At 36.8% G+C, this 11,824-nt stretch overlaps 1 protein-coding gene across 1 annotated transcript; it reads right to left on the reverse strand.

Moving 5' to 3' along the window:
• Window positions 1-61: 61 nt before the first annotated feature.
• cdipt (CDP-diacylglycerol--inositol 3-phosphatidyltransferase (phosphatidylinositol synthase)) lies at window positions 62-10,935 on the reverse strand. Its single transcript, XM_042393407.1, has 6 exons — window positions 10,735-10,935; window positions 9,395-9,529; window positions 7,994-8,147; window positions 6,740-6,821; window positions 4,737-4,818; window positions 62-3,745 (listed from the first exon to the last, which is right to left on the reverse strand). The coding sequence occupies exons 1-6, from the start codon at window positions 10,775-10,777 to the stop codon at window positions 3,603-3,605; spliced, it is 639 nt and encodes a 212-aa protein (XP_042249341.1). The 5' UTR covers window positions 10,778-10,935; the 3' UTR covers window positions 62-3,602.
• Between the last annotated feature and the right edge of the window lie 889 nt (window positions 10,936-11,824).

Genomic DNA, 11,824 nt, shown 5'->3' on the forward strand with positions numbered 1-11,824 from the left:
TAAATATCATTTTAAAGCTTTATAAGATTTCTCAAAGACAAACACAAACATTATTCAGAAATCTTGTTTTCATCGTCTTTATTTTGCAGCTGATTTTACAGTAAATTCAAACCACTTTCACTGCAAACAAAATAACCATCAAATATTTTAAACTACTACCAATAATATATATATTTTTTTAAATATAACATGAGACTTGGCTTTGCTGCATCCTGCTGATAAACATCAGTATTTTATAATAATACATTCTAGGAAATAAGTTCCATCAAAAACAAGAGGCGACTGTTTATATTTCAACACTTTCACACATTCTGCATTGAAACTTGGCTTTACAGTAGTCCATCAGCTGCACACACACACACACACACACACATGTGGTCAGTGACTTTAAAAAACGTACAACGCAACAACCACAAAACGATAATACTTGGTGCTCTTCACGTGAGGTATAACTTTCTATTTGTTCCTAAATTGACTCTTCTACCACAAAATAAAAGTCATATATGTCAAAATAAAAGCACTAACTGATCCTTCTAAGTGCAACAATTACCGTTTAATCAACATCAAAATTATTAGCAGGAATCTCAAGAAATGAACATGTAAGAACAGCAGAGATAGTGGCTCGGACGTCACACACACAGGAATATTTCAACAGAAACACTTTTTGCTTTTGTTTGTGATAATAATAAAAAGGATGTTATCTGCATGGACTCAGTGAAAGCTTCGGCTGTTTTGGTCAAATCAGAAAATTAACAGTAAAACAAAAAAAAACAAAGTGAGGAATAAAAGGCAGGTTTTGCTTGTGGATAATTATGTTCGATCAGCTGACTGGAGACACTAAAACAGCAGCTGTTGTCCCAGAAAAGTTACAGATAGTTTGTTTGAATGCAGAAGGTGAAGCAGCAGATTCTAATTAAACTCCGTTCAGACTGGATGAAGTCAAATATTATAGAGCTGTGATGATTAATTGATTAGTTGGCAGCTATTTTGATAATTGCTTCGTCTGTTTGAGTCATTTTTTTCATGAAAGAAATATTCAAACTCTGACTGTAAACTGAATATTTTTGGGTTGGTCGCGACAAAAAAGGATGTATGAAGACGTCATTTTGGGATTAAAGAAATTAAAGACATTTAGCAAACAGATAATCAAGAAAATATTCAGCAAATAAATCAATGAAAATTATCAATAGTTGCAGCCTTGTCGCTGTACTGATACACCGAGATGAACAAGAAAATATCATCGATGAATCTGCTGATTATTTTCTGATATTTTATGGACCAAACAACTAATCGATTAATGGAGAAAACAATCAACAGATTGATCATGAAAATAATCATTATTGCAGCTCAAACATGTTCACTGTGCTCCTCCGTAGTTGAGCTCATGGAGGCGTTTTAACGGCGGAGAGACGACGGGATCTGACCAGAGGAAACACGAGGCTGCAGAATCAGCACGTCATCAGTTCGTCTGTGTTACGCTGCAAACAGCTGATTCACGACTTTTAGCCAAAACGTAAACAAATATCCGCTGAAAACGAGGCTGATATGTTGCTGTCGGCATGTTTCCGTCTGTCAGATCAGCAAAGACATTTTTTTAATCAAAGGAAAAAGTTCACTGAGCAGTTATAATAATAACATAATAATAATAATAATAGAAGCTGTAATTATAACTGATCAGCTCTACAGACGTACATCAGTCTGAACGAGGCTTTATAGTCACTTAACTTTTATAACCAGCTGCTTTATTAAAGGTTAATACATCATTTACTAACGTTTTATGGATCAGTGTTGGTTTTTATCCTCCAGCAGGAAACAGTTTGACCTGTAAACGATCTGCAGGACGTCTCAGATTATTATTATTAACATTTATTTATGAATTATTGTAAGAAACTTTTATTATGTTTATAATTTAACAGAACTGTCATTTCTGACTGGAGACAACCAGCCAGAAACTTCAGTTCTTTGAATATTAACGGCTTATAACTGAATTAAAAACATCATTAAATGATCTATTCACCATTAATTAAGTTACAACTCATAAACTCTTTACAATATTCAGATAATTTAAGACATTTGGTTGTATTTGATGTCACACACTGGTTGTGTTGACTGGTCATCAATTTCAGAACATTATTTACTGTAAAAATACTTTTCAATGATTCTCACTTTTACTAATATTTACCAGATATCGTCTCTGACTTTTTTTTTTTATAATTTGAAATATAGATTTGATTGTCATGTGTTTCATCTTCAGACATCAGATGAGGAACATCAGGATAAACAAAGTGCTACTAAAACTAAACTGAGGCTTTAAAATCAAATCATGTCGAAAGATTCAGATTATAAAACAAAACATCAGCCTTCGTTGCTCTAGAAATTAATTTTACTCTCATACGGAGAGAATATTTCCCTTCACAAACTCACCATCGTTACTGAATGCTAAATGCTAAATGCTAACAGGACCTGCAGCAGCCGCTGACGTCGAGATATTAAAGAATCATTTCGGATCCTGAGGTCGAGTAACAATCGTCACATTTTTAGCTCCGTCTCCTGTATTGTCATATAATTATTATTATTATTATTATTAATACAGAGCAAAGCTTCATTCAAGATCATTAAAACTTTAAGCTGTAACAACTAGTCGACGGACAGAAAACTAATCTGCAACTATCTTAATAATTTAACAATTATTTTAGTCATTTTTTTTTTACTCAAATATGCCAAAAATCAGCTTTTATGTGACAAACATGACACATAAAGACTGAACAGGACATGTGGTGAATGATAACCAGCATTTTACAGTCAAAAAGCAAATTAATCGATAAAGAAAAGAATCGTTACTCGCAGCCCTGCAACAAAAATTAAATAATTAAACCATCTAGACAAAAAGTAAACCGTCTGCTGCACAATAAAAAAAACATTTTTAACTTACTTCCAAAATAGAAACATGTATGAAAAGATAAAATAATCAAAAACAGGGCTAAAGCTAACGATCATTCTCATTATAGATTAATCAAACAGTTATTTGATGTTCCTCACAGTTCCCTTTGACGTCTTCAAATGTTGTTTTGCTTGAATAAATATTCAGTTTATGACATAAAACAGGAAAAAAAAAAAAAACAAACTGTCACAATGAAGACGCTGAATCTGATCTGATCGACATGTTCGGCTGAAAACGTTTCACTGATTATAATAAATAAGTTTCATTTTCAGTTTTATGTCCATCAACGGACCAAATAAGTGACAAACTGTTATAGCACTAAAATAACATTAATAATATCTTTATATTAAATGACACTAATATAGAGAAATATAGCTGATAAAGAAACTTTTATCTGTTGTTTCTAATGTCAGTTTCTATGGTGATATGGAGATTTCCTGTTTACTGTAGATGAATGAATGTTTACTGGAGACGATCTTCTTCTTCTTCTTCTTCTTTCTGCCTGATTTGGAATTTTCTGATCTGATATTTTGGTCATAAAACTTTTCTCTCTGGCTTCGCTGAACAAACACCGTGTTTAAGTCGCTGCAGTTCAAGTCAACAAGTAAATATAAATAAAAAAAAAAAAAAACAGTGGCGTGTTTTTTCACCGACTCCTCTCTCACTGCTTCTTGGCGGCTTTCTCTCGCTCGGCGGCGTCCAGGGCGGCCATGTTCTGGGAGGCGGTGATGAGGTGCAGGAGGCTGATGCCGGACTTCAGCAGGCAGATGGTCCCGCAGAGTCCCTGCAGCCAGTAGATCCAGGCTGTACGCGCACACACACACACACACACACACACACACACACACACACACACACACACACAGTCAACACACAGAGACGGCTGCTAGCTGCTCCAACTGACTCTCATTGAAAAAGCATCAACTTCTCTCCAGAAACACTGAGTCAATCATTGTTTTCAACGAGTCATTCTGGTCTCAATCTGTAAATTCAGACCCTCTAATAAATGTGCTGCTGGTCATTTTGGAAATTATTGCTCCGTTAATAAGATTTGAAGACTTACAGCAGCTTTGACGTCTGCTGTGTGGGCGTTGATTGACAGCTGTGATTGACAGCTGTGTCTTCTGCTACATCTCTCTCAAATATTATTTGTTTTTTTGTCTTAAGCATCTTTAAATCAGCTTATTGTCATCCAGCATTCCCAAAACATCATAGAATATCTCTGAACGCCGTCTCCTAACCGTCGGCCGTGATGAGACATGTTTTCTAAAGTTAAGAAAGTTGATAAAATGTTTTTACTTCTAGTCCCTAAAAGAAACATTTGTACACTTTGTTCGTGCAGGAGTGACTTCCTACTCTGAGACCCTGTTAGGTAATAGAGACATACACACTACCACGTGTAGCATATGTGAACTAATTCCCCAGAACGAGTGTAGACACTTGTGCAAAAACTGTAAGAAGTTCAACTTTGCTGCACAACAGAGCCTTGATGTTGTTTTTACTTATTATGTGAGACTTTAGGCTACAACTCTGAGAAGAGGAAATAATTAAAAACACTTTATTAACTTTTTCTTTTTGGCTTTTTGGTCTTCTAACAATTTATAAAGTCATGTGACATCCCTGCAGCATATATATTTAAATAATGTCAATGACCTGCTTACAATACTGAATTTACACAATTATTTCTATAGTGAGAGCCGTGAGGCAGCAGTAAGAAGATAAATATGACTCTGTGTTTCTGTGACTTGTGACGGGTTCGTTCCAGCAGATCATGTGAGGAAAAAAAGCTTCTTACCTGCAGGTTCCTCGATGTGATGGAGAAGGTAGAGCAGACAGAAGAAGAGCTCGTTCCCCGCACACATGACGAACAGCACCGGCTGCAGGAGACAAACACGCTTCAGTTTCTGTCTTCAGAGTAAAGCCGCCGGCTTTATTCTGTCTGTTAAAGTGACGCTTTATGACATTCAGACACCGCAGGACACGTTACACAAAGATGCTCTGTGATGTTTGTTATCTGGACGACAGCAGCGAGTTAGAAAATAAAGATATAAAAGAAGAAGAATGTTCTCGGTTTTCTCAAACGTTCATCTGTTTGCACGATTAAAACCTGAAAATCAATCAGTGAGCTTTGGTCTTTTCTCTCTGACGTCTCATTCAGCTGCACAGAGAAACTCTTTTTACTTGTTGTTAGTATGATTTTTATCTGACCCTATGTACTTTACTGATTTTGGGTGTTGGACATGTGACATAAACATTCTAGAGTCTGCATGTCCCCTTAGGTAACATGGTATAGCCCTTCGGAGGGACCTTAGAAATACAAACAATGGATCCATGGTCAAGTTTGGAACTGTTCCAGATGTGGTTTGTTGTGTCACATAATATGTTGTGAGGTAGCTGTCAACCACTTGATTGGAGGGCTCCCAACTGAATTAGTGCCCATGGAAAACCTATGTTATTCATGTGATAAGATACAGATGTGTAACCCCATATAAGCTATGCACCGACAGGGGTACGGTGCCCAGACCATCTTTGTACATGGAATGGACCCGATGGCCATCGTCTAATAAACGTCTTCAAAATAGGAACTTCGTCAGCTCTTCCTTTGAACGGTATCATCACACATCCTTCCTTTCACTTGTATTTTAAATATTTTTTTGTGGTTGAAGCTTTAATTAATTATTTAATTAATTACAGAGAGAATTTATCTGCCTGTTTTCTAAACGTGCGACGTTGCTCGAGCACTGAACGTTACGTTGGGACTCTTGTTAGATCCTCGTTAGCTCACATGCTGGATATTCATCTATTCAGCCATGCTAAAATTATGATTATTATATATATAGCAAATTTCACATAAAAAGATGCTAAACTATGTGCTTCACAATGGGAACAGTGAAAACATAAAAGGGACAAATCAAAGAGATTTAAAACAAATGAAATATTAAATGAATTACAATTAATACTGTCTGTGAGGTTTAAATATAGTCAAAGTTTCTATGTGAAAGCAAACATCTACAATTTAAACCTGCAGTAACTTTTTGGTCATTTTTAGTGAACACAACACAGACATCAGCTTTAAGTTGATATGTTGAACTTGTTGGCAAACAGTTGCTTATTTCCACATCCAGCAGTTACGGAGCAACATTATCATTCATTAATGTCAATAATAACTTCTGGGGTTCCTCAGAGTTCTATTCTTGGTCCTTTATAGTTTCAATCTGGTTAAAGCTGTTTTTTTGTCCACTTGTTTTCAGTAGAAGAGTGTAAACACAACTTCTGTCATATTATCAGCTTATAAAGTACTTGTTGCTAACATGTTAGCAAACAGTTGCTTATTTCCACATCCAGCAGTTACGGAGCAACATTATCATTCATGTGGAGTCGTGTTTCTGTCCACCTGGTGAATATAAGTCTAATATTCACTCTCTTTTAGCTTCTGTTTTTACTCTCCACCAACTCCTGAGGGAAATATCTGGCTCTTTAGCTGCTAAATGCTCCACTATGTTCACCAGCTAGTCTACAGCTAACTGTGTCTGTTTGCCGTTTGGTGCTGAGCAGGTAGTGTACAGTGGCTTTTTACAGCTTTTTCTCTTAAAATGACGCTATGAGACGCTGAGAGTGAACCAGAACAGATAAACAATGAGCTGAAACTCAGACTTGTGATGTGTTGAGAGAAATGTTGCAGGTTTTCTTCAGATTGCCTTTGTTACCTTTAAATAGAAATGATTCAGGCTCTTATTCAGACCGACATCTTAAACTGCACATATAACGACACACATGACTGACGGAGAAGCTCTTCACCTTTGATGTGTAGTAGATCCGGAGGATCGGGTTGCCGGAGAGGTCGATGGTCTTGTGACTGGCTGATCCTTTAATTGTTGAGCTGAGAGAGAAAACGATAGAAAAGAGATAAAGCAGCAGATAAAGATTATGACTCACTTAGTAAATCAGGATATTGTATTTGCAGAGTTTTATATCGTCATCATGATCCCACAATCTGTATTTTTAGCCTGCGTTATCTGAAACATGTTGATGCCTTTTTACTGTTTGAGGCAGAAAATATTCTTGTATTCCTTTTCACACATGGAATATGTGACATATTCAGTTTGATCCATCTGTTGAAGTGATGGATTTCTATCATTCAGACATGACAGGACATTTAAGCAAAGAAACACTAAAGCTCGCTGATATCTGGAGACGGCAGCAGTGAGTTAAACGTGTGATCAGGAGGAAGGAGACAGTTTATTGCTGCATCACTGGTGGATTTTAAAACATGGCTAGCAAAAATTAGCATTAGCATTATCACAGTTAACCACAGACTGTAACTGAGCATGGATGTATAATAAGAGCTGGATGGGGCCCCGCCGCTCTGCCTTGCAGCCATTTTTTCCCTGCGGCCCAAAAAGCATTTCCCCCATAGACCACCACTGTAACAGAGACGTCTGTTTAACACCTCGAACTGCAAACAACAACAACAACAACGTCAATTATGACTCTTTCTATTATGAACTTTTGATTCATGGAGGTTTTATGTTTGTCAAACTTTCCTGGGCCGCACAACGCGGAAGCAAACCCGGAAGCTAGAAACTTTTTTTGGTGTATGCGCCAGGCGAGCTATAGGACTGAATGGGCGCCATTTTTAGTCCGGTATCCAGCTCTTATAATAAATCCATGTAACCAAGCTAGAAGCTAAAAGCTAGCAGCTAGCAGCTAGCACTATGATCAGCTGCACCCTCTCATCCAAGTATAGTCACTTCTGGCCCTAAAAATCAAAGATGGCGACGGTCAAATCGCAAAACTTGAGGCTTCAAAATGGCAGATCACAAACCAGTGGGTGACATCATGGTGGCCACGTCCATGTTTTTACAGTTTATGGGTAAAAGTGATTTTTCCACTGAGCAAACAGAATTGATTATGTTAATGAGAGGGGCAGCGGTAGGACGGTTCCTCTGGTGTTTTGTAATAATTTATTTTTCCACTTATGGCCATAAAAATCTTCTAAAGATATGAGTCACTTCTACTGAGACCTTTTGGGAATATTTATATAAGACTCACCTGTGCAGGTGCAGCCAGTGGCTGGCGATGTCCAGACACATGCTGAGCTGGAACAGGAAGGTGTAGGAGGGGTAGAGCAGCGACAGGTTGACCAGCAGACACATGGTGGCGCAGCGGTCTGTCAGCATGTCCATCATCGCACCGAACTTGGTGGCTTCAAGAAAACACGAGCGGACACAAGAGTCAGTTTCCTGTTCAGCAGCTTTAATGATAAACTGTAGAAGTCGGAGCTTCTTGTGGCAGCGTTGCTCACTGATTTCAACTTCATTAACGACAAAAAACGCTGCTTCCTGACTTTATGTGTTCATTTAACAAAACATCTAATGTTCAGCAGTGGAAACGGATTTATTTAGACGTCTACAGGACGATTAGCCAATCAGCAGAGACGCTCCGTACTGCGCTTGGATTTCATAACTGAACTAAAACCAGGACGCACACTTTTATTTCTCCAAATGTGTGAAAATCTGATGTTTTCACATCACAAATGATGAACAACAGCATAAGAACACGAGTCTTACAGGTTAAACGCGAGACTCAAGTAGCTGTTATATCAGTTTAGTGCGGGGCGGCTGCTCTGCAGGAGCGCCTGATTTTACTGTAGCTGCGGTAACCGGGTGGAGACATGAATCGTATTTCTCACAGGAGGCTGTGTTGAAGAAAGAGACAAATTAATAATGTAAAGTTGTTTAGTGTGTATGAGAATGATATATGTATAACAAGATAAACATAAAGAAATATACTGTAGATGAGAATACACAAGTACAGCCTCAAGTTTAAGACATTTTATAGACAAAACAATCGAGAAAATGATCAATAATGAAAATAATCATCAGCTGACCAATGATCTCTCCTTTCACACAGCTGCTCCCCTTTAAAGGAACAGTGTGTAAGATTTAGTGGCATCTAACAGTGAATCCCCCCCCACCGCTCTTCTAAGTGTGTAGGAAAAACTACGGTGGCCACGAAACTCGCAAAAAGTCCCTGTAGAGCCAGTGTTTGGTTTGTCTGTTCTGGGCTACTGTAGCAACATGGCGGCCTCTGTGGAAGAGGACCTGCTCCCGTCTGTAGATATAAAGGCTCATTCTAAGGTAAAAAAAAAACAAACGCAACAACTCTTATTTTCAGGTGATTATACACTAATTAAAACATATTTATGAATATTATATTGCATTTCTGCCACTAAACTCTACAAACTGTACCTTTAAATAATAAGTCCAGGTTTTTATTGTTCTATCCCTGAGAATGTCTAATATGTTGTATTATAAAAATATATTAATATGTTCTCAATAAACCTAAAAAACAGGTTTCTGGTGTACAGGATTATTTTTCTGGAGAACTGTAACCTGGTTATTTAACAGCATGTAAACACACTGACAGTCGTCATCTATAGTTAATACGTACACTGATTGAGCGCTCGTGCAGCGTGGCCGTCAAAAGCGTCGAGCAGCGCGCTGACCAGGTAGCAGAAGACGGCGGGCCACGGACAGCAGGGCATCAGGTAGAACGACAGCAGAGCCAACACGATACGAGCGTAACCTGCAGGAACAAACAGAGAACAGCTGACACGAAGCTCAGCCAGAAAACATCTGCTGGATGGGAAAGTTGGTCCGAAAATGTTCTGATTAGTTTTGGACACTTTGCTTTTATTTGAAAGGCTACAATAAAGAACAGATACTTCTTCCCAAAAATGAAATCTGTATCCCCCAAAAGAGTCTATAAAATGACAGAAAATAGTGAAAAATGTCTGTTATAGTGTGTTAAAGCTCAAAGATATTCAGTTTCCTGTCATGTACGACACAGAAAAGCCTCAAATCCTGCTTTAAAAATGACTGAAATGATTTTCAAAATAGTTACTGATTCATTATCTGTCGATCTTCTAATCGATCACCAGGGCTGCAACAACTTTTCATTATCAATTAATCTTCAGATTCATTTCTGATCAATGGATTTAGAGCTGTAATGATTAGTCGATGGACAGAAAGTGAATTAGTAACTATTTTTGATAATCAAATAATTGTGATGATATAATGTTTTTTAGGTTTTATATCATAATAAACTGAATACTTTAACTACATCAAGCTCATAATACTTATGTACTTTTACTGCAATACTTTAACTACATCAAGATCATAATACTTATGTACTTTTACAGCAATACTTTGACTACATCAAGCTCATAATACTTATGTACTTTTACTGTAGCAGGATCTTTACTTGTGATGGAGTATTTCTACATTGCTGTATTGGTACTTTTACTGCAGTAAAGGATCTGAATACTTCTTCCATCACTGTTTTTATGTATTTAAATGCACATTCAGGGAAGAGCTTTGCAGTTATCTCAGGCTATAGATGCTGTTATGTAGCATTGGTTCATAATAAACACTTGTCCCTACACAAATGAATGAAATAAATTCAAATTAAAAAGAAAATAAACTTAATTTGGAATAAGATTCCTGATCCTCATTCCTGTGATGCTCTGGTGACTCTTCAGAAATGGAAAACACTGGATTATCGATTACACTACCATCGATCATTGATGATGACAGGGTAATCAGATATTAAAGTTAAACGTTAGATGATAGTTAGACAGATGGGTGACGTTATTTGTTAATAATCGACAGTATTTGGCCCTTTTTAATGGACTCTGATGATTTTCTGTCAGCAGCATCGACTGTAAGGTTGAGCTAACGCTCAGCTAACGCTCAGCTAGCTTCCTGTTGGTTCAGGCGGTAAAAACTCACCGATCAAATTAGGAACGAAGAAGAAGATGTTTTCCTCCGCCATCTTTGATGTTTGGCGCTGTTTTTGTCGTATTTTTATCTTTTAATCCCGCTCGGTAACAACAGTATCGGCAGAGTTTCAGACGAAAACTCACTACAGCGACAGTTGAGTTTTGTTGAACGATGACTTCCTGTCCAGCACCTGTTTGTCACGGGCCGCTTTTTACTCAAAATAACACGAGGACGATTTCCGGCGGGTGTATCTTCAGAATAAAAGCGTCATCTCGACTCATTTAGAATTCTCATCAAATAAACAAAAAACAAAATAAAAACTATCTGAAATACTAAACAATAAATAAAATAGATAAAAACTATGTCAAATACTAAACACAGAAACAAAATAAATAAACACCATCTGAAATACTAAACAACATCAAACAAACAAACAAAAGAAAAAATATCTCAAATACAATCTATGAGAGCAGTTGGAGACAAGAGTTTATTAAATATTTTGAAGAATATTTGAATATTTTTTGTGTGAAAACTCTTCACAGTGTATTTATGTTTGTAAGTACAGTGTACTTATATTGTTATTTTGTTTTCCATATAGTTGTTCATTGTTTCAAGAAAACACTGAGAAACTGACTGAAAACCTTTTTTTGTTTTTTGTTTCATTTTTTTTGGACGACATATAAACAATTAGTCAACAAATCTGCAGTTCCTCTTTTATTCCCGCTTCAAACTGTATTTTGAAACATTCCTGCAGATTTTATTATTATAATTTGTTTTTTAAACCGTTATTTTTTTTCCTTAATTTTTTCCTGTTATCTCTCATACTACAGCAGCTGGGCAACACACTCTAAACATAAATTAGAGGCTGCGTTTAAAGAGCTGGGGCCAAACACTGATGAATAAATGAAATAAAATAATAAAAGTACTTAAATTTTATAAAGATGTTTTGTTGTTAATGCCCCACTTTGCTGAAAGAAAACATGACTCTTAATATAGAATTGTTTAAAACCAGCAGTCAAAAACTATTGATGAATATTTTCTCACATTTCTACAGTGTGTTTTAAATTTTTACTACATACTGTCCACTTGCTTTTATTCT

Source organism: Thunnus maccoyii, chromosome 18 (assembly GCF_910596095.1).
Source record: "Thunnus maccoyii chromosome 18, fThuMac1.1, whole genome shotgun sequence".
NCBI classification, from domain to species: domain Eukaryota; kingdom Metazoa; phylum Chordata; class Actinopteri; order Scombriformes; family Scombridae; genus Thunnus; species Thunnus maccoyii.